Here is a 23,613-nt window from a genome sequence, read left to right on the forward strand (position 1 = left end):
ACAAGTACAAGTGTTGTGTACTTACCCAGCTGTGTAGTAAAAAAGTCATTTGAGAGGTCGTGGGTGCAAAGTGGGCGTTAGTTGTTTAACTAGATTCACGTTAGAATAAGACGGTGGGTATTTATCTAATGATTCGGATAGCTCTATGGAATTCGGGCAGGAAAGGGATTCCCAGAGTGGGGAAAAGTGTATGGCTCTCACACCGGGGACTTCAATGTGCATCGAAGATATACTTTAAAAAAATAAATATCAATAAATATATCTTATTGATTTTTTACAGAGAGGAAGAGAGGGGAATAGAGAGCTAGAAACATCGATGAGAGAGAATCATCGAGCAACTGCCTCCTGCACACCCCCCACTGGGGATGTGCCAGCAACCCAGGTACAGGCCCTTGACCAGAATCGAACCTGGGACCTTTCAGTCCACAGACCCGATGCTCTATCCACTGAGCCACACCGGTTTCGGCTGAAGGCATACTTCTGAGAAATCAGAGCCCTGGAACCAGGATTTCTAACAAACGTTCATATTGAATGGGTTTCTGGGGCAGAAATCAGCCTTTCAGATTAAAATGTGTCCGAAACCGGTTTGGCTCAGTGGATAGAGCGTCGGCCTGCGGACTGAAAGGTCCCAGGTTCGATTCTGGTCAAGGGCATGTACCTTGGTCATGATAGATGATTCTGAGCCAGCTGATTGATGATTCTCTCTCATCGATGTTTCTAACTTTCTATCCCTCTCCCTTCCTCTCTGTAAAAAAATCAATAAAATATATTTTTATTTTATTTTTTATTTATTTTAAAAAAATATATTTTGATTTTTTACAGAGAGGAAGGGAGAGAGATAGAGAGCTAGAAATGTCGATGAGAGAGAAACATTGACCAACTGTCTCCTGCACATCCCCCACCTGGCATGTGCCCGCAACCAAGGTACATGGGTCTTCAAACTACGGCCCGCGGGCCACATGCAGCCCCCAGGGGAGTCTGATCCTGCCCGCCAGGTTCTTTGGGCAGTGAGAGCAGCCAAGGTGTTACAGTAGGGATTAGTAGTTCATATAGTCCGGCCCTCCAGCTCTCTGAGGGACCGTGATCTGGCCCCCACTTTAAAAAGTTTGAGGACCCCTGGTACATGCCCTTGATCTGAATCGAACCTGGGACCTTTCAGTCCGCAGGCCGACGCTCTAGCCACTGAGCCAAACCGGCTTCGGCAATAAAATATATTTTAAAAAAATTAAAACATGGACTCGCTTCTATTTTCCAGAGCTGCCAGCACTGTCTAAGGCTGGTCTCTGCGGCTGCCCCGTGGGGGAGGGGGAGGGGGAGGGGGAGGGGGAGGGGGAGGGGGAGGGGAGGGGGAGGGGGAGGGGGAGGGGGAGGGGGAGGGGAGGGCTCCTATCCATTCCGCTGGCTGTTCCCATCCAGGCGAGTCCTCCCCGGGGTGGGGGAGGGAGGGCCCCGCGAATGAATAATAAACTATTTGCAGAGACGCTGCCATCGAGCTGCGATAAAAGCAGGAAATTCGGAGTGTATGAAGCCGATGCACGGGAGATTAGAGGCTTTTAGACGCGGGGCTGATTGACGGGAAGGTAAACTCGCCGGAGATACAGGACTCCGCGGTCGCGGGGCCTGTGTCTGTGTAAGTAACGGCAGCCCGGGGGGCCTGTGGCTGAGGCTGCGCCTGGGGATGCGGAGGGAGGGAGTCAGGCGGGTGATGGGAGAGGAAGGGGCAGATAGAGGACCCGGTGGGTTGCGCCCCAATTGGGAAGGCGGCGAGTCAAGTCGGGGCCCCTCCCACAGGGGGAGCTCCAGGGGAGCAGCCTGGATGGAGGAGGCACCTGCCGGCCAGGCCGGTGGGGATGGGGGAGCGAGGGGCAGGCATTTGGGGGCGGCTGGGGAGGAAGCCAGGAGAGCCAGGGTGAGAGCCGGGAGAGGGGAGTGGAGGGCAGGGGAGAGGGGATGACCCCTTCCCAGGCTACCGACATGGGAGGGCTCAGAGCCGGGTGGGGGCGGGGGCTTGGGGAGAAGAGAGCTGAGGTTCTGCAGCTGCCTAGGAGGAAGGGCGGGGAGGCGAGATGGGGCCTCTGCAGGGAAACCCCCGACCTCATTTATTGATGCAATGTGGATGGTGTGCCAGCTTCCGGGAGGCAGGCAGGGTGTCCCTGTTAGGCCTGGCTTGGGGGCACACTTCCCACTAGATGGGCACCCGCAATGAAAAGCAATTTGCAGCAAATCATATCGTTTCTCCTCCTGGCGCCCCGGGAGGGGTCGCCTTTGGTTTGTTTGGAAGCTGGGCCCCATGTTTTCTCCGCAAAACGGTAAAAAACCAGGCCCTTGGCGGCAGCTTGGGGACTTCCGCCCGGACCCCGGATGTCAGTAGGCGAGTCTGCTCTTAAAGAAGCGGAGAAGCCGAAACTGGTGTGGCTCAGTGGTAGAGCGTTGGTCTGTGGACTGAAAGGTCCCAGGTTCAATTCCGGCCAAGGGCATGTACCTTGGTTGAGGGCACATCCGTGGTAGGGAGTGTGCAGGAGGCAGCTGGTCGATGTTTCTCTCTCATCGACATTTCTAGCTCTCTCTCTCTCTCCCTTCCTCCCTGTAAAAAAACAATAAAATATATTTTAAAAAAATGCAGAGAAACTTCTCTTTTTTGGCCCCCACCCCCGAGTTTGAAGCGGATACATATTCGGTAGTTTTCCAACCAGATCTGTGCTGCTGGTCGTGCCTGATCCTTATCCGGCAGAAGCCTTTGCCGCTGTCACTCAGGGGCAGGGCCGCGGGGCAGCGGCCAGGTCAGTGCTGGCAGGTGAGGCCAGCGAGGCCCTTCCTGCACCTGGACTTTATTCCGGGAATAATTACCCCCCCTGCCCGAAGGCTGTGCCCTGAGGAGAGTTAGGAGGGGACAATCCCCGTTCTGCATTCTCTCCCAGTGGCCCCAGAACATGTATGTAAGTAGCATGTACTCCGGTCCCTAAAGAGGGGAGGTCGGAGCTGGTTAACTAAGTGTTTACTTAAGATACTTCAAGAGCTGGAGTTGGCGTTTTTCATTCAAATTTGAATTGTCTGAAGAAAAGTCACCATTGCAAACGGAATAAGTTATTTTTATTACAAAAAAACAGACTTGCTAGTTTTGTGCCTAATGTCACCCGTGTTACAAATGCAAAGTACGTAAGGTGGAAGTTACCAAAATGCAAACCGTGGTGCAGAAATGCAATAAAATCAACGTACAGAGTTAGCAAGTAGAAGTATCTACAGCCATTATAAATAGTTCAAAGTATATACCATATCTACAGCACGGGGAGAGTATAAACATGTGAAAAAGAGTCTCTTAAGAAACAGTTAAAATGTTGGTTTGAACAATTTAAATTATTAGCGAGGTCCTCAAATATAGAACCAACCAAAACGTTTTTTATTTTTATTTTTTTAAGAAGAACTGTCGTGCTTCCTCCCAGGCCTGCTGAGGGAACCGGTTAGCCAGCTCAAGGTAGTCTTGGGATCCGAGGCATTTTCCTGAGAGAAAAATGGAAAAGAATTACATGTAAAATAGTTCTGAGTATTTTGATATCTGACAAAATGGAGACGTAAACTTCAGATAAACCATTCAGACACAATTTAAGCCAACAAAGTAATTCATTGATCTACCTATCGTATAAAACATACAATATAGTTGAGTCACAATCTATTTTATGCTTCTAATGTATTTAGACATTAACCGCTACCCTGTTTCCCCGAAAATAAGACAGTGTCTCATATTAATTTTTGCTCCCAAAGATGTGCTAGGTTTTATTTTCAGGGGATGTCTTATTTTTCCATTTAGAAGAATACGGTACACATTTATTGTTAAATGAAAATAAAGGAAATTTATTACCTGTGTACGGTACGGTAATACGGTAGTTGTCAACACAAACCAGACAAACTGTGAATCCTACAGTAGCAAGAATTTACTCATTTATTCAATGACAATCAATCATGTCATCATCTTCTGGAACATCATCATAACAATCCAATTCCTGAACTTCCTGGTGAATTTCTTGTGACTCCATTTCTTTCAGAATCAGTGAACCAAATCTCTCGTGTTTAGCCTAATGGGGGGCCTTATTTTCGGGGTATGCCTTATTTCACTCAGAAGGAAACCTGTAAGGAGGATGTCTTATTTTCGGGGAAACACGGTATGTAAAACATGGCAAAAAAAATTTCTTTCGGATTCCAGAGTAGGGAAATAGGGTAAAGTAAGTATAATAACAAAAAAGAATGACAATCATACCTGCCCTTACATGAGACTTGGAAGGGTAAATACGTATGTAAACCTGACACGTTTTCTGAAACCATCGAAACACACGTTCAGTTTACACGTAACGGCGTGACGGTCACCTAGGTAACTGCAAGGACGTGGGGGCTGCTCACATAGGACCTTCCTCTGAGCAGGGGAGCTGCCGGGGCTGCTGACACTTACCGTGCGCTTGGGCGACCACCCCAGATGCCTGCCGTGTTAGTGGGGGCAGCAGAGAGCTCCCCTGAGGGGGGCAGGCCTCACAGGGGACAGCTCAAAGCCGAGCCGGTTCTCATAGCTCACGTTGTGCAGACTGAACGCTCTGACGGGGAGCTCGGGGGCCAGAAGCCGGTGGAGGAAGAAAGAAGGTGGACACAGGCCTCAGGACACCAGTGGTGACCCATCCTGGTCGGGAGGGGAGGGAGCCCGCACCTCTCCCGGGCAGGTAAAAGGCAGGCACCAGATCTCCCGGTGGGTGTTTGCACATTTTCAAACACTTCAAAGTCCTCTTGTGAGAAACAGTAACGAACGAGCTGACCTCCCCCGAGGGGCCTCCCGGGCTCTCCTCTCTCCGGGCTGTAACCTCGGGCAGACTGGACGTGTGCTGGGGCTTAGACAGATAGGACCGACTGTGATGCTGACTTTGGTTCTAAAAGAGGCACCGCCTTCTGCTTACTTATCAGAGTGCCCGGGGCACTGAACACAACATTTTTCATGATACTGTTACTAGCTTACAGTTTCATCTTTGTACTTTTCAACACTGGCCCACTGTGTGTGTGTGTGTGTGTGTGTGTGTGTGTGTGTGTGTGCAACAACCCAAGATGCCCCCCCACTGCCGGCTGCCCCACTGGCCCACTGTGTGTGTGTGTGTGTGTGTGCAACAACCCAAGATGCCCCCCACTGCCGGCTGCCCCACTGGCCCACTGTGTGTGTGTGTGTGTGTGTGTGTGTGTGTGTGTGTGCAACAACCCAAGATGCCCCCCACTGCCGGCTGCCCCACTGGCCCACTGTGTGTGTGTGTGTGTGTGTGCAACAACCCAAGATGCCCCCCACTGCCGGCTGCCCCACAGTGAGGACCCCTCGGTGGGTGCCCAGGGGGTCCTGCTGCAAGGGGCCCCGGGTGGACTGGCCCTTTAAGACCATCACACTAATGGGCCATTTGGGTCTCAGTCAGAGACACTGTCTGGACAGTCACAGAGCGACGTGCACACCTCAGCTACTGTCCAGAAGCAAAACATTTTAAAAAAGAAAGACGACTTTGAAGTCCACGTCTCCAGTGCGCTCTCAGGAAACACCTGAGCAGGAAACTCCAGGGAGAAACCCTTGTAATCTGGTGGCCAATATGGGTTACTATCACTAATAATTTTATTCTGACCATGTACAGGGAACCAAACCTATGTGATTTCAGTATTTACGTGAGTAACATAGGCCAATATTAATGATCTGATTGTCTCCCTGTATTACTAAGTAAAGTTAGTAATTATTTGCCAAAACCGGTATGGTTCAGTGGATAGAGCGTTGGCCTGTGGACTGAAGGGTCCCGGGTTCGATTCTGGTCAAGGGCATGTACATTGGTTGTGGGCACATCCCCGGTGGGGGGTGTGCAGGAGGCAGCTGATGGATGTTTCTCTTTCATCGATGTTTCTAGCTTTCTATCCCTCTCCCTTCTTCTCTATAAAAAGACAATAAAATATATTTTTAAAAAAGTTAGTGATTATTTACCATTTATTATATCTTGCATGAGGTGAGTATACATTCACAAAGATATTTCTTTTACTTCCATAGATTTCTCTGTGTATTTTTTTTTTTTTTTTAGTTATTATTTTTTTTAGTTTTAGAGATATCAGAAAAAAGAGGGAGAGAGAAACACTGATGTGAGAGAGAAACACCGATTGGCTGCTCCCTGCATGTGCTCCCACTGGGATCAAACCTGCAACCTGGGTATGTGCCCTGACGGGAACCGAACCATCCACCTTCTGGCACACGGGATGATGCTCCAATCAACTGAGCCACTGGCCAGGGCTCTGCATATTCTGATACATTCATGCTGATTACAAAACATTTTTTTTAATTGACTGAAATACCCTTGGTATCTGATTCTCAAATATTGTAGGCAAAGTAAGAAATAAATTTCTCCAAGCGTTCCGAAAGATGAGGTAAGAAACATGTCCGCCCAGCTAACAAACATGACAGCTAATCTTCAGAGACGTACCTTTGGGCTGGGGAGGCTGGTTGTCTGCTTGACCGTAATTCTGGGCGAAGTCCTGTGAAGACGAGAAAAGCGGGTTTATACCGGAACTACAAGCAGAACCTCACTGAGCGCAGCTTGAAAGCTGCTAGATTCAGAGACAACGGTTATTACTATTTTTTTTTTAGTTTAGAGAGATTGGAAAAATCTCTGGAGCCCAAATAGAAAAGCTGAAGAAACGGATGCATGCACTGCAGGTTCTCGTCATTTTAACCAAACAGCGATGCTTCTCAGCTTCTGCTCGACTGTCACAGGGCAGGCTGCTGCTACCACGGAAACGGCCATCTTACTTCATATCTAACCAACTGAAAGCTCTTAGGTATTCATCTAAGTTTTTAAAAAAATATATTTTTATTGATTTTTCACAGACAGGGAGAGGGATAGAAAGTCAGAAACATCAATGAGAGAAAAACAGATCAGCTGCCTCCTGCACACCCCTCCACTGGGGATGTGCCCGCAACCAAGGTACATGCCCTTGACCGGAATCGAACTTGGGATCCTTGAGACCGCAGGCCGACGCTCTATCCATTGAGCCAAACTGGTTTCGGCATTCATCTAAATTTTACTTTCATATGGAAAGTGTAGAACACACAGAATTTCAGAAACTACCAGCTCCTACCTTTAATATCACTTTCTAATAATTAATCTAAAACACAGAGACCTTGCAGAACCATTTTATAAGCTAAGATCTAATATGTGTTAGTTGCCTTCGGCACAATTATTTATAGGAAAAAATTACTTGATTTAAGCCCAACATTTTATCTCAAATAAGCATTCTAAGATATTTTAAAAAATATATATTTTATTGATTTTTTACAGAGAGGAAGGGAGAGAGATAGAGAGCTAGAAACGTCGATGAGAGAGAAACATCGACCAGCTGCCTCCTGCACGCCCCCCACCGGGGATGTGCCTGCAACCAATGTACATGCCCTTCACTGGAATCGAACCTGGGACTTTTCAGTCCGCAGACTGACGCTCTATCACTGAGCCAAACCGGTTTCGGCAAGCATTCTAAGATATTTGTGTTGCATTTACAGAATGTGTGTTAAGATATAAGTGAAATGTGGTAAATTTATATTCACTTATTTGAATGTGTGCTATTTGTAATACAGCAGAGTAGACTTAGAACTAGTTTGAGATGAATATCAGGTGAAAACAAGTAATATATTTATATTTACTACTTTAGATTCTGATATCATTTGTATTTTTTTTTAAAATATATTTTTATTGATTTTGTACAGAGAGGAAGGGAGATAGATACAGAGTTAGAAACATCGATGAAAGAGAGTCATCAATCAGCTGCCTCTTGCACACCCCCTACTGGGGATATGCCCGCAACCAAGGTACATGCTCTTGACCGGAATCGAACCGGGACCCTTCAGTCCCCAAGCCGACGCTCTATCCATTGAGCCAAACCGGTCTTGGCTGATATCATTTGTATTTTTATAAATGGTTTCCCAAGCGGTTGAAATGAAATGGATGAAGCCGGGACGGATACAAAGTTTGCTCTTTGATGGACCATCGCTGTCTTGGTTGAGGCCCTCTGTTCGGGCCACACGCTCTGCACCCCACGTCCAGCAGCCCCTGGCCCTCCGCTGCCTTACTTCCTGTTCGGCATCACCACCAGCGGGCGAGCGTCTGTTTCCTGTCTGACTCCCCCTCAATGGGCAGTCTGAGGGGAGGGTGTTTACGTTTCATTCCGAGCTGGGATGCCAGTGCCTCGAGCAGGGGGTAACCTGGAGGGACCACAAAGCACCGGATGGAAGAAGGAACCATCTGCGTTTAAGATCACGGTCTTGCCGAAACCGGTGTGGCTCAGTGGATAGAGTGTCGGCCTGCAGACTGAAAGGTCCCAGGTTCGATTCCGGTCAAGGGCACCTACCTTGGTTGCGGGCACATCCCCAGTAGGGGGTGTGCAAGAGGCAGCTGATCGATGATTCTCTCTCATTGATGTTTGTCGTTCTCTATCCCTCTCTCTTCCTCTCTGTAAAAATCAATAAAATATATTAAAAAACAAACAAACAAAAAAGATCATGGTCTTAAATGTAATTCCTATTGCATTCATCCCAAGGTTCTAAGAATATATGCAGAGTCCCGACTTTTGCTATGATGGTACAGAAGACTTTATTAGGACTTTGATTTAACCCTTTGCACTCCGAACCATTCTGGACATTGGCTACCAGCTACTCGACGCTACTTTGCGGCAGAAACGTGCGTTGAATTAACTCAATTCCCCGTAATCACTAATAAACTGCAATGTCCCCCCTGAGAGGGGACATCCGAGTGATATGCTAGAATTCCAATGTCCCCTGAGAGGGGACAGTGGAGTGCAAAAGGTTAATTGTAAGATACTTGATGAAAATTCGTACCTGACCCGTCGATGTGAATAGCTTTGAAAATTTTTTCAGAAACTGAAACCCAGGCTCAAACAAAGTGACTAAGCTGAAAATAAAAGGTTTCTAAGCATAACTGACCCAGCTGTGTTATATTTGAAAGAAAATGGGATGTTTTCAGGAAAGAATGATCCACGACGATAGGAAAGACTACAGGCTCGCTATTAACACACATTAGAGAACAGCCCCCTGGCTGAGTCGAGGGGGACACACTGTTTGCTTAGTTAGCTGACACTCACACACTGACACAGACTGGCTCAGCCAGAAGCTCAGGAGGCCGTGGTTAAAAGGTGTAGGTTTTGCCCAAATCGGGTGTGGCTCAGTGGATAGAGCGTTGGCCTACGGACTGAAAGGTCCTAGGTTCAATTCTGGTCAAGGGCATGTACCTTGGTTGCGGGCACATCCCCGGTAGGGGGCGTGCAGGAGGCAGCTGATCGATGTTATCTCTCTCATCGATGTTTCTAACTTTTTATCCCTCTCCCTTTTTCTCTGTAAAAAATCAATAAAATGTTTATAAAAAGAAAAAAAAAGGTGTAGGTTTTTCTAAAGGCAATGTAACAGGTTTTCTGCCTCCTGTGAGATCTGTCTGGTCAAGGTTGCCTGAAACAGGTCTGTCTTGGACATCTCTGCTTCTAGCCTATACACACAGATGTATGTGTATATATGGACAGTATTTATTAAACACTTACCAATACTCTAAGGTGACCAGATGTCCCGATTTTGAACAATTTGTCGCACGTGCCGCGGCGTTTTAAAGAAGTCCCGATTTTTGGAAAGAATCTTTCCAGCCGGGACCGGTTTGGCTCAGTGGATAGAGCGTCGGCCTGCGGACTGAAAGGTCCCGGGTTCGATTCTGGGCAAGGGCATGTACCTTGGTTGTGGGCACATCCCCGGTGGGGGGTGTGCAGGAGGCAGCTGATGGATGTTTCTCTCTCATCGATGTTTCTAACTCTCTATCCCTCTCTCTTCCTCTCTGTGAAAAATCAATAAAATATATTAAAAAAAAAAAAAAATCTTTCCAAAAAAGAATTTGTCCCGGGGCGCGGGACAAATTGTTAGAAATCGGGACTGTCCCGCCAAAAGCGGGACGATCTGGTTGCCTTACAATACTCTCAAGTTCTAACTGATCCTTCCTCAGCGATCATTACCTGCCCCTCGCGGCCAGGCGAAGTGCCAAGTGAATGGAACCGGCAAAGCCTTAGGAAGCTGGCTGTCCTCTGGAAACAGCTCCTCGGTGTGGTAGCACCAGGTCTGCCGGAAACCAATCATTGTCTCACTAATAGAAAGAGGCTGGTCAGCCAAAACCGGTGTGGCTCAGTGGTAGAGCATTGGTCTGCGGACTGAAAGGTCCCAGGTTTGATTCCGGTCAAGGGCATGTACATTGGTTGTGGGCACATCCCTGGTGGGGTGTGTGCAGGAGGCAGCTGGTCGATGTTTCTCTCTCATCGACATTTCTAGCTCTCTGCAAAATATCAATAAAATATATTAAAAAAGAAAGAGGCTGGTCAACCTTGAAGCTCTGAAAGGTCAGAGCCAACCGCTCCCTATCTAATGGAGACAATGGTAACTGAGGCAACTTCCCCATCTTGTAATCATGTAAATCCTTACTGATAAGATAATCCGCTTATTACCTGCCTGAGGGCTATGGGTGTTTCCCAAAGCTGCTTCAGGGTACTGGGTGTATCCCATAGCAGCCTCAATAAAAGGGATAGCAAGGCCAGAGCCTAGAGAGTTTTCCCACTAGAGCACATGTGTCAAACACAAGGCCCGCGGGCCAAATCCAGCCCGCCAGGCCTTGCAATGTGGCCCACACCGCGCTGTCATCACTGCACTCCGCTGTCAGTTTATGACATTGTCAGTTTATGACTGTTCAGTAAACCATTTGGCCCGCGATTTAGGCTGGATTTTAGATTTTGGCCCCTTCTCTGATTGAGTTCGACACCCCTACACTAGAGGTTGACTCCCGCCTGGCCCCCCATTTGTCCCAAATTAACTCTTTTCCAGTCTCTCTCTTCACTTTAGTGTATGGCCTCCTCCAGAAACCGGACCCTGAGTGGGCCCTAATCACGCGGGTCGAAAGGCACGAGGAGAGCTGGGACAGGTTTGGCTCAGTGGAAAGAGCGTCGGCTTGGGGACTGAAGGGACCCGGGTTCGATTCCGGTGAAGGACACCTACCTTGGTTGCGGGCACATCCCCAGTAGGGGGTGTGCAAGAGGCAGCTGATGGATGACTCTCTCTCATCGATGTTTCTGACTATCTCTCTCCCTTCCTCTCTGTACAAAATCAATAAAATATATTAAAAAAAAAAAAAAAGGCACGAGAAGAAACCCTTTTCCTGGAAATCCTCAGCAGAAGCTACCCAGCACGCAGCCCCCGTGTGACCGCCCCGACCTCTGTGAACCGTGCCCGAGCCCAGCAGTGTGCGCCCTCCCTGAGGGCAGCGTGGATGCCCTGCCCCCCCTGGATGCCCTCGGTACCTGCAGGAAGGAGGCCAGCAGCACGCAGCTCATCTCCTGCTCCAGGATGACCTTGTTGTGGCCGTTGTTGTAGCACGCGGCGATGAGCGACGGGAACAGCACCCGCATCAGCCGGGGGTCGCTGAAGTACTGGAAGGGCAGCTGGCACAGCTTCTGCAGCACCGTGGGGTGGCGGCCGGACTGCACGATCACCTGGGACAGGGGGCAGCCTGGTCAGTGCCGGCCGCAGCCGGGCTGCCCCCTCTGCGGGCAAGGACCCCCAAGGAAAGGCTCCCGACCTGGACTTGACCTTAACGTAGGGCACATGTGTCAAACACAAGGCCCGCGGGCCAAATCCAGCCCGCCAGGCCTTGCAATGTGGCCTGCACCGCGCTGTCATCACTGCACTCCGCTGTCAGTTTATGACATTGTCAGTTTATGACTGTTCAGTAAACCATTCGGCCCGCGATTTAGGCTGGATTTTAGATTTTGGCCCCTTCTCTGATTGAGTTCGACACCCCTAACGTAGGGTAAGGTGACCAGACGTCCCGCTTTTGCCGGGACAGTCCCGATTTTTTTTTTAAAAAAATAAAATATATATTTTATTGATTTTGTACAGAGAGGAAGGGAGAGAGACAGAGAGCTAGAAACGTCGATGAGAGAGAAGCATCTACCAGCTGCCTCTTGCACACCCCCTACTGGGGATATGCCCGCAACCAAGGTACATGCCCTTGACCGGAATCGAACCCGGGACCCTTCAGTCCCCAAGCCGACGCTCTATCCATTGACCTAAACCGGTTTTGGCAACAGTCCCGATTTTTAACAATTTGTTCCGCGGCGTATTAAAAAAGTCCCGATTTTTGTAACAAAAATCGGGACTTTTTTAAAACACCGCGGGACAAATTGTTAAAAAGCGGGACGTCTGGTCACCTTAACGTAGGGGCCCTGGGAAGGAGCAGACAGGCATCTCATCTCCCGACTCCAGGAGAGATTCCAGAAGTTCTGCAGCCACTGGAGTTACTAGAATCGAGATGCAGGCCCAGAGGCCGAGGAGGCCTGGGACGTGGACAGGGACCTGCAGCCGTCACCACGCACCAGCCCCGCGCCCAGAAGCAGAGCGGCCAGTTCCCTTAAGCTGCGCCCAGCTCCCTCCCTCCCAGGCAGACAGCCTCTGGCTAAGGTGACCAGACTTCCCGCTTTTTAACAATTTGTCCCGATTTTTGGAGATTCTTTTTTAAAATGCTGAGGGACACGGGGCAAATTGTTAAAAATCGGGACTGTCCCGCTAAAAGCGGGCAGCCCTGCCCACTGCCGTCCCTGACCGGCTCACATATGAACACGGGTAAATCCATTGCGTGTGCAGACAGCTCTGGGAGGTAAGGGGAGTGTAGGGGGATGAGCAGTGTCGGCCCGGGCTGCAAAGATCCCTCCTCCCATGTGTCCTCCTCATCTGTTTCCATCCAGGCCACGGAGATTAGGAGGAGAATTTTTTTTTTTAATATATAAATATTTTTTAAATTGATTCTTTTTACAGAGAGGAAGAGAGAGGGATAGAGAGTCAGAAACATCAATGAGAGAGAATCATCGATCGGCTGCCTCCTGCACACCCCCCTACTGGGGATGTGCCCGCAACCAAGGTACGTGCCCTTGACTGGAATCGAACCCGGCACCTTTCAGTCCCCAGGCCGACGCTCTATCCACTGAGCCACACTGGTTTCGGCAGGAAGAGAACTGTTTCGAGGCTTACAGCTGTGCCCATGCTCGGGAGCCGCCGATGCAATCAATGGGGGCATGGGGACCCCCCCACATCTCCCCTGGGGCCTCCGGGCTAGAAGCAGAGATGTCCAAGTCAGATCTGTTTCAAGCAACCTTGACCGGACAGATCTCACAGGAGGCAGGGACACTAAACCCCAAGGCCGGGACTGTAAATTGTACTTGGAAAAACACAATCCCACAGGTACACCCCAGACGGGTCCACGTGCTGATTAAAACCAGAGGGAGAGGAGGCCGCGGCAGAGGCAGGAGGGACATAAATTACAGGGATTTACAAGTTTTCAAAGCGCTCCCAACAATGCCTTAAGCACACGCGCTCGGAGGATAATGCAGTCTGCTTTGAGAAGAGAGTCAACAACGTAATAGTTCACATATTTCAGTTCAATGGCTGAGACGACATCAAAAACCTTGGAGAATGCCGAGAGGGCCGGCTAATGCCTACAGATCCGGCAGGAATTTGGAGGACGCGCAGCCTGGCCGCTCGGCACATGGCTGTGTGCTGCCGTTTCCGACGCCGGCCGAGGGATGTGTGTCCCAGTGTCCGCTTTATGGATAAAGCATCCGCTTACATCTCTACTTTAATCACTAAGTTAAGGTGACCAGACATCCCGGTTTTTAACAATTTGTCCCGCGGTCCGTGGCATTTTAAAACAGTCCCGATTTCTAATGATGGAACTTTTTTTTTTTTTTTTTAATATATTTTATTGATATTTTACAGAGAGGAAGAAGGGAGAGAGATAGAGAGCTAGAAACGTCGATGAGAGAGAAACATCGACCAGCTGCCTCTTGCACACCCCCTACCGGGGATGTGCCCGCAACCAACGTACATGCCCCTGACCGGAATCGAACCCGGGACCTTTCAGTCCGTAGACCAATGCTCTACCACTGAGCCAAACCAGTTTCGGCTAATGATGGAACTTTTTAATGATGCATGCAAATGATTTTCAGCGGTGTGCCACGGTGCTTCTATGTGACCCTCTTTCCCTAAGATTAAAAAAAAGGAAAGAAAAAAAGGACAATAGACATCCGGTGCGAATGAATCAAAATTATACTCCCCCCCGCCCCCCCAAATTGGCAAAATTTCACATCTTTTGGTGTTGCAGAGCTTTAGCAGTCAGCGTAGGTGTGCCATGCGATGAGAAAGGTTGAAAATCACTGATGCACACACACACCCTTAAGTCAGTGGTTCTCAGCCTTTCTAATGCCGAGACCCTTTAATACAGCTCCTCACATTGTGGTGACCCCCAGCCACAACATTATTTTCGTGGCTACGTCATAACTGTCATTTTGCTACTGTTATGAATAGAAATGTGAATATCCGTGTTTTCCGATGGTCTTAGGATCCACAGAGGCAGTTCTCACCCTGGGGGTCGTGACACCAGGAGGAGCTGTATTAAAGTCGCGGCAGCAGATGGGTTGAGGACCACTGCCTTCAGTGAACACACCTGTTGGCGCCCAAATAAAGAGCAAACGGGACCCGGGATGCCGGGCCTCGAAGCAGACCCCCTCACTGAGGAGGGGGCCGGGTCTTGAGTTGGAGGCGATGAGCAGAAACTGGACAGGACAGCTTCCTGCCCTCGCCGTCCATTCCCGGTCCTTCTCCGGTCCGGGCGGCCCACGGGAGAAGGGGGTCGTCTGCCCAAGGCCCTGGTCCCCACCACTTTTCTTGGTATCATGGGGTCGGGAGAGAGAGGGGAGAGACCCCACTCCCTCTTCTCTGGAAGCAGGGGCTGGAGAAAGGGGGAGGGGGACTGCACGTTGGCAGGGCGCGGCCTGGCGGAGAGAGGGCCGGGGGACATGGACACGGCTGGCGTTAGAGAGGAATGTGGGTAAAGAAGAGAAGAGAAGCCGAAACCGGTGGCTCAGTGGATAGAGCGTCGGCCTGAGGACTGAAGGGTCCCGGGTTCGATTCCGGTCAAGGGCATGTACCTTGGTTGTAGCATATCCCCAGTAGGGGGTGTGCAGGAGGCAGCTGATTGATGACTCCCTCATCGATGTTTCTAACTCTGTATCTCTCTCCCTTCCTCTCTGTACAAAATCAATAAAATATATTTAAAAAAAAAAGAAAAAAAAAAAGAAGAGAAGCTGGAATGTGGTGCGGACAAACATGCTGGTTCTCTCACCTGCTGACCCCCGGCCGCCTGGCCTCTGGCTCCGGTCTGGGTGCCTTCCACCAGGCGAGGCACCAAGGGGCCAGGCGAGGCCAGCAGACACTGACTGGGTCTCGGGTCAGGCCTGTGGGGACAGAAGGCCATGCTTTCGCTCTCAGGAGACGAATGACAAGAACCACAGGGGCCTGAGGCATCCGAGAGGCAGGGACGAGGCCCCAGGAGAGCCATGGAGGACTGCCCTTCCTGCAGGGAACTCAGACCTGCCTCAGGCGGCGTCCAGCCTGGCGCCTAACGGCAGGGGGAGGATTGCAGCAGAAGAGAAGCCCGGTGCCCTGCCAGCACAACTCAGGCTGCCGCCACAGCACGCCACGCACTCTCTGTGTGTGGGCAGTCGGGTGGGTGACCCTCCTCTTTCCTAACAAGAAAGATGACGCTCAGAAACTTCAAGACGGTCCCAGGTTCCCAAGCAGCCTGGGATCGCCGAGTGCTGGCTTCTCGCTCACCCTGCAGGCCCCTGCGGGCCCTCCCAGCACAGGGCTGGCTCTGTCGCCGCCCGAGCGTCCCTCTGTGCCTGGCCGCCAGCCAGCTCCTCGAACTCCTGCCATCCAGGGCGACACACCGCCATCCAGACAGACGCCGACACGAACACAGACCCCCCCAGCACGAAGGCCTCCTCAAAGCCCACGTTCTGCTGGGCCGGGCACCCAGGGATCGGCTCCGGGCCTCGTCCCAAACCATCAAAGCCGTAAGAAAGGGGGAGAGAAACAGAGGGACAGGCTGACGCTCAGGAGGGAACTGCTGGGCAAATGGGTTTGAATGTCTGCAGCCTGGCCGACAGCTCAGGAACAAACTCTGTCCCTACAGCGCACCGATGGTGCTGGTCTGCGGTACGAGCTGAGCGCGTTTCCGCGTAGCTACACTGAAGGAAGAAAGAGGGGAGCGGAGGCGACGTGCTGAGTGGCCGTGGGGCTGGCCTGGGGGTGCGTCGGGCCTGGGAGAGGGCGCGGACCCCACGTCTGAAAGCGGCCCGGCCCGCGCACTCGCCTCCTGGGACCGAGGCACCGAGGGAAGCCGCCCCTCTCCTCGCCCCGAGGTGCCTCTCCCCCAACGGTGCCGCCTGGAGTGCTGCCAGGAGCCAGGAAGCGAGCGAGCAGACAAACCCTCCATTCATCCAGGCGTGTTTACGGACGGCTGGCCGAGGGGGACGAGGCACCCGGAACGGTGGTGCTGAGGGAGCCACCCTGCCCTCGAGGGGGACCCAGTCTTCCCCAAAGCCCGTCTCCGCTCCTCTCGGGGGTTCTGCAAGCCCCCAGCTCAGTCCGCCGATTCTCACGTCGGAAACAAGGGATCCGCTTCCCAGTCGCTTGTTGTCAGCCCCACAGGGACGGCCGCGCCCTGCTAACTCCCCCTGGACCCTAGCGCCTAGCATGGTGCCAGCGGTGCCGCGATGGCCGTCTTTGATTTGCAAGGACAGCTGGCTGGCTGGGTGCCCCCCAGCACCCCACGGAACCCCAGGTTCCTCCCGACAGCCCTGCGAGCCGGCCCCCCAGCCTGAGGCCAGCCCTGTCGGTCAGGGCGGCGGGGCGAGGTCAGACAGAGCGTGCAGACAGCTAAGCCTCGCCGCGGCGGCCGCCTTTATACCCAGGAATCCTTGTTTTGTTTTCCCCTTTTCTTGTCAGAGACGAGCTGTCCCCCTCCAAGGAGCAAAAGCAGGTGTCTAGACACCGAATTCCCTGAGAGACGGCGCGAGGGGGCGCGGGTCACGGAACAAAGCGTGTTTGTGTAGCAGAGCAGAGGCCCATCGCACCGCGTTCCTCTCCCCGCTGCAGAGCTCGGGAGGGCGGCCGGCCGGCGCATTCTCCTGACAAGTCCTGTCGCACCTGAAGCCCAGCCTGGCAGCCAGTGGCCGCCATGAACCACCACACACACACACACACACACACACACACACACACACACAAACGCACGCACACGACTTCGCTGATCGGATGACCTGGGGCAGAGCAGGGAGCGTGCACTTACATAAGATGGCTCAGCTGAGCAACAAGGCCCCTGGGGCTGGCACTGCAGGCGGGTCCCTCCGTGCTTCCGGCCTGAGATCCTGGCCGGCTGGGCACAGCTCAGGGCAGGGGCACAGCAGCCGGCCGTGGGCACGGCCACAGGCTGAGGCCGGAAGCAGGGGCTTGACCAAGGATCCCAGGGAGACAAGGGGGGAGGGGCTGTCCTGCGTGCCCCAGGCACCGGGTGGAAGGCCAGAGCTTCCTCTGGGGAATGGGCTGTGAGCTGGGGACCAGCACAGGGGGGCAGAGGTGGCCCCTGGGCAGCCTCCCTCCCGCCCTCTTCTGCTCGATGAGGAGAGTGACCATGGACACGGAAGCACGTTCCCAACTCCCTCCAAACACGTGGTGCGGCGCGGGGCCGGGCGAGGTGGTCCCAGCACCTGCCTGTGTGAACGTCAGGCTCTGTCGTCTGTCAGGACCGGACCCCGGCCCTGTTCCCACGGCGACTTGTGTTTGAGAAGCGCCTCGGAGCACAGGCCAAGGCCATCACCACGCCCTGAGGGGCTGCTTCCTTTTGGGGTTTCTGTTTACCTGCACTCTGTGTCCCCGCAACAGAGCGGGCTGAGAGGAGGGGGCTGGTCACAGAAAGCCCAGGTCACGTGTCAAGAAATACGTCCCATCAGCCGAAACCGGTGTGGCTCAGTGTATAGAGCGTCGGTCTGTGGACTGAAAGGTCCCGGGTTCGATTCCGGTCAAGGGCATGTACCTTGGTTGCAGGCACATCCCCAGTGGGGGGTGTGCAGGAGGCAGCTGATGGATGTTTCTCTCTCATAGATGTTTCTAACTCCATCCCTCTCCCTTCCTCTCTGTAAAAAATCAATAAAATATATATATAAAAAAAGAAAGAAACACGTCCCATCAGCCACGAGCACCTGTGCTGCCTCTGCTGGTACAGATGTTACACTTACAGAAAATGCCCCGGATTCTTCCCCAGCAGCTGTTCTCATCTTCTTTCTATTCCATGTTCTCAGGTAAAGAGCGCACACACACACACACACACACACACACACACTCTCTCTCACACTCACACACACTCTCACACTTTCACACACACACACACACACACACACACACACACACACACACACGTGATTCCGGAAGGGTTACGAACGCTATGACAGGCCGTGTGGGCAGGAGCGGGTGGAGGCGGAGCAGATCTAACAGCGCCTGAGCGCCCAGGTTCCCAGGGGCTTTGGGGCGCTGGTGCCCACTCCTCCCGTGGGGCCCCCGGGGTGAGCGAGGGTCACCCCCAACGCCTGGCGGCCCTCCTGGCCGCCTCCCGGCAGCGGGCGGGGGCGTGGACACATTCCCGGAGCACTCACCGGCTCCCCAGCACGAGCCTGTGACGATTTAATCTTAGGAACATAGCAGCAGCCACATCTCTTTGTAGTCCCGTTTACTGCTTTCTCAAGTGAAATAAATGGTCTCTCGGATTTCCCTGCTTTCATCTCCGCTCTGAGCGCAGGAGGGTAAGGTTCCAATTAGGACCATGAAAGGGTCCGTGGCTCGGTCTCAGCACCCGGGCTCCACCCGGGGTGGGGTTCAGGGCTGTGCTGCCCACGCGGAGGAATTCCTCGGGTGTGAAGTCTCCCTTCCTCCTACTTCCGGCCATGGGTCCTGCTCCACGAGGGGTGGCCCCGGGGAGGGGAGGGGAGGGCAGGGGCCAGAGCAGCCTGAGTGCGGCCTGGGGACCCCAACAGGAGCCTGGGGCTCCCACACCTTTGGGTCCCCGTGAGGCTGGCGTGACCCGTGCTCCTCATGCCAAACACTGAGCAGACGCTCCCTTTGGCTCTCAGAACTGCTGGCTCCAGCAGAACAGACTAAGGAGCTTCTAGGAGAATAGACTCGAAGATAAATAAGTTACAGTGCCCAAGAAACAGCTCCTGCATTTTTAGCTGAGTGTGTCAGGAGGTTTGGTGAGTGAAACAGAATGCTGTGTCTGTCAGAACCTGGGGCCCTTGCCGAACCTGTGGCTCAGTGGATAGAGCATCAGCTTGCGGACTGAAGGGTCCCGGGTTCGATTCCGGTCAAGGGCATGTACCTTGGTTGCGGGCACATCCCCAGTGGGGGGTGTGCAAGAGGCAGCTGGTCGATGATTCTCTCTCATTGATCTTTTTACTCTCTATCTCTCTCCCTTCCTCTCTGTACAAAATCAATAAAATATATATATATATTTTATTGATTTTGTACAGAGAGGAAGGGAGAGGGATAGAGTAAATATATATATATATTTTAATATATTTTATTGATTTTGTACAGAGAGGAAGGGAGAGAGAGATAGAGAGCTAGAAACATCATTGAGAGAGTCATCGATCAGCTGCCTCTTGCACACCCCCTACTGGGGATGTGCCCGCAACCAAGGTACATGCCCTTGACCGGAATCGAACCTGGGACTTTTCAGTCCCCAAGCCGACGCTCTATCCATTGAGACAAACCGGTCTCGGCCAATAAAATATATTTTTTTAAAAACCACACGCACAAAAAATCCTGGGGCCATGGTGGCCTTTCCCGCAGGATCAGGCCTAAGGGTGAGGTGTCATCCTCACATCGGACCGTCACTCCGCAAATATTTGCCCGGTAACGCTGCCTGCGTGGCACTGCCCTCGGAGCCGGGTCAGCTGGGAGCGGGAGGCAGAGCCAACAGGGAAGTGTCGGGGCGGTGGCAGCAGTGAGAAGAGCAATGCAGCGAGGGGAAGGAGAAGCTGATGGTGGCGACAGGGAGGGACGGCCCTCTGGGAGCAGGACAGGTGGCAGCCACGTCTCAGCCTGCCGGCTTCGGAGGGAAAAGCGTTCCGGGGAGAAGGCAGCAGGGACGAGGCTGTGTGAGGGTCACAAGGAGCCGTGGCCAGAGCAGGGGCCGTGACTGCTGAGCTGAGAAACGGAGATGACTACGTGTGTCTGCGCAGGCTGGTCTGGCCGTGACCTCCTGCTCGCTCCTCTCACAGGGTGTGCTCCTCCTCCAGCACTCTGCACGGACAAGAAGGGAAAGCTGAGCGGGAGTGACACACCCCGCTGTGCGGCCGGGACAGGCCCAGGGCCCCGACGGCCGCCACTGGCTGTCCTACTGTCCGCCTCTCAGTGACCGGGCTTTCCGTCCCTGTCCCGTCTCAGGACGTGTGTTCGTTCATCCCAGTGATGGTTACAAAGGCCCCTCTGTGCTCCGGCCGGGGACCGGGCTGGAGAATCGCCTGTGCACCCGCAGGCGGCGGGTTCGATTCCCGGTCAGGGCACAGACCTGGGTTGTGGGTTCGATCCCCAGTCGGGGCACATATGGGAGGCGACGGATCTATGTCTCTGTCTCTGTGTCTCTCTGTTTCTGTGTCTCTCTGAAGTGAATGAAAGCATATCCTCCTCGGTGGCGTTAAGAACCAAGGCGCCGCCACGAATGCAGTGAGGCAGCCCAGACTGAGCACGGTCAGCTCACCTCCGACAGAGCGGCCCCTCTGATCTCACTTTCCATCATGCCCACCGCGCCAGTAGGTTCCCTGGTGGGCGAGGACGCGAGCCCTGGGCCCAGGAGCCTGTTCCCAGGATCCCTGGGGGGTGCAGACGGCTTCCCCGCGCGCCTCCTGCTGCTCTGCCCGGTCTGCGATGGAGCTTCAGGTCCCCTTGGGCGGAGGCAGGTCCTCTCTTGTGCTCTTGGTCTCACAGCCTCTGCCGGAGCAGCCAGTGGACTCCCCACTCTCTCAGTCCCACCGAGACGAGGGGGGCTGGTGTCCCCCCACACACTCCACGTTGGGCTTTGTGCCTGTCTTACTGGGGTGTCCGGAGTCTGAGAGGTGGGGGGGCCGGTGACGGGGGCCGGCCGATCTGTACAACTGGTGACAAATGACGGCAGGCACGGTGTGACTCCGGGAGGCGGCCGGTGTCAGGGAGCTACGATGCAGGGCGAGACCAACGAGCGGCAGCTGCCCCCCAAGCATCCCTACGCCTGCCCCCCTTACTCCACACACACCTGGTGCCGTGGCCGCGGGGCCCTGCTCCACAGGTGAGCAGACCGAGGCTCTGCGCTCAGCAGCCCTGGCCAAGGTCACGGTGTGGACAGCAGAGGGCGTTCGTTCTCAGTCGCTCGCTCAGAGCCCACGCTCTTGTCCTCTGTGGCATCGGACATTCGCTACGTCCAAGATCCAGCCAAACTGCAGCTGCGGACCGGCTCAGGGTGTGACGCCTCAGGCCCTGAGCTGCTGCCGTCCACAGGCAGGAAGGTCTGGGGCTGGCAGAACGCCCCTTTCTCACCAGGTACGCCGAGGGTAAGGGGGTTCTGCGCAGTGAAAAGGGCACCCGACGTGAGCACGAAGCTCACCAGAGATGAGGGAAGTGAGAAGCGTCTTCTCTTTGGATGTGGTGACCTGGGTGACTCGCTGGCGCCAGCCCAAACTGCCAACCGGCAAATGCCATTCTGACACCAGCCGGGCCGCTCACTAAAATTCTTAGCATAAATATTTAAGCAAAACTTAATTTTTAATTAGGAAATTGATTGTGCAACGGGTTAAATGTTGCTTTTGAGGGGGAGAACCCGTATTTTTCTCCGTGCTGTAATCCTGAGAGTAACTCCAAAATGGTTATGTTGTTGAAATTCCTAGGCTCATCCTCAGACGTGACCTTCGGAAGAGGAGCTGTGTGTGTGTCCCTCAGAGAGAGGACAGACGGGACGCCGGATGCCAGCGTGACAGCTACAGAGCAGAGGCCTGGGACCTGGGTCCCCTGAGCCCACAGAGCACTCCACTCATGGGGGACGGGCTGGGGGTGTGTAGTGGGTGTGACCGAGGAGGATGGTCCTTTAAGAACAAACAGGAAGGATGTCTGAGCAGGACGCGGCTGCACAAAAAGCCCGGAGCTGGAACCTGGAACCGGCTGGAGAGCTGCGCTGGGAACACAGCTCAGCTTCCTGAGCCCCGACAGCGCCCGCCCGCTGGGAGCACCCTGCTCTCGTTGGCAGGGCCACGGCGGAGGGGAGGACAGCAGACGGAGTTTAGGGATGACCAGCTAATGAGTGTTTGGGTTTTTACTAAATCACCAACTCCCACAAGACCTGGGACAGGCAGGTCACAGCTCGGGCCCGGTCTCACTGCCCAGCTCCCGGCCGCTCTCCCCAGGAGCCCGCAGCCCGAGGACGGTTACACGACGGCATGAACTGCTCTACCACCGCAGACAGGGACGTGAGCTCTCAGGAGAGACTCGGGCCCTGGCCTCGGCAGTCTCTAGATCTTTCCAAACAAAAAGCCGGTCCCTAACGGCAATGAACAGGCAACGGTGCTTACCACTCCCCACACGGCAATAGGCAGGCGGTCCGATCATCTGTCACGCAGTCAATCCAATTATCAGGGCACTTTTAATCATCCCATATAAAATGCAAATGAGGCGAAGGGCCCGCAGCACATGCTAATTGTGTTCATTAGCATAATTAAATGGATGGATGCTTCTGCTGTGACCCAACGTTTTCATTAGTGACGCGCCCCTTCGGAGGATGGCTGCCCCCCGCCGGGCGGTCTGCGGGAGTCGCCCTGGGCTTTGGGGCTTGGGCGACCAGCTCACAGGCTGACCGGGCGCCGGTCCTTCCCGCAGAGCCGTGAGCTGACAGCACCGCGTGGGCCTGGCTCCCGGGGATCGTCCAGCACCACCCACGTTCTCGAAACTGTTTCTATTGTGGCTAATACACACAACGTGAAACCACTCTGACCACGTTAGGCCCACAGGTCAGGGGCGTTAAGTAGATCCACGACATTGTGCAGCCATCACCGTTATCCATCTCCGGGACCGTCTACCTCCGAGCTGAGCCAGAGCTCCAGCCCCAGAGGGAGGCGCTTCTGGAGGCCACGCAGCCCCGACGGAGCGGGTGGGCTCCAGGCTTGTGTCCTGGCCTGTGGTCCCTCTGCTGCTCGTGAGGCACGCATTCAGCTTCCAGGACCTGTGCGGCTCCGGAGCCAGGCGCTCAGATGTCCGGAAGTTTCCAGGCAGCAAGGACTCGCAGCGTGGCAGCGTCTCAATGCTGGGGTACCCCCTCTCGTCCCCCCCCCTGCCCGCCCGGGTGCACGTCAGGATCACCAGCAGGTGGGGCTGTGGAACCTGACTTCCTTAACCAACATGAAATGGAACGAGGCATACATGGGGTGGGTTTTGCGGGCCCTGGAATCTAGTCCTGGGCTCAGTGGTTCTTAAATCATCTCAGGGCTGGCCTCACCTCAGAACCCACTTCCTCACTGTCTGAGAGGCAGGATAATTCCTGCACTTACAGCCACGCTCAAGGGCTAAGGGGGTCTCGGAGCAGCAGAGGGGAAGAATTTATAAAGAATTCTACAAATCGCCGAAACCGG

The 23,613-nt window shown here is 53.5% G+C and overlaps 1 protein-coding gene across 4 annotated transcripts in view; it reads right to left on the reverse strand.

Annotated features, from left to right (window-relative positions):
* Positions 1 to 3,073: 3,073 nt before the first annotated feature.
* Positions 3,074 to 23,613, reverse strand: part of SCAPER (S-phase cyclin A associated protein in the ER) — a 160,606-nt gene continuing 140,066 nt past the window's right edge. For all 4 annotated transcript variants that reach the window (XM_084869028.1, XM_084869027.1, XM_084869026.1 and 1 more), the window contains exons 30-32: positions 11,377 to 11,568; positions 6,471 to 6,522; positions 3,074 to 3,498 (exon numbers count right to left, since the gene is read on the reverse strand). In XM_084869028.1, coding sequence (XP_084725154.1) covers positions 3,404 to 3,498; positions 6,471 to 6,522; positions 11,377 to 11,568 — 339 coding nt within the window. In that variant the 3' untranslated portion in view covers positions 3,074 to 3,403. The remainder of the gene's footprint in view (positions 3,499 to 6,470; positions 6,523 to 11,376; positions 11,569 to 23,613) is intronic.

This window comes from Pipistrellus hanaki (genome assembly GCF_964339955.1).
Source record: "Pipistrellus hanaki genome assembly, chromosome: 21".
NCBI classification, from domain to species: domain Eukaryota; kingdom Metazoa; phylum Chordata; class Mammalia; order Chiroptera; family Vespertilionidae; genus Pipistrellus; species Pipistrellus hanaki.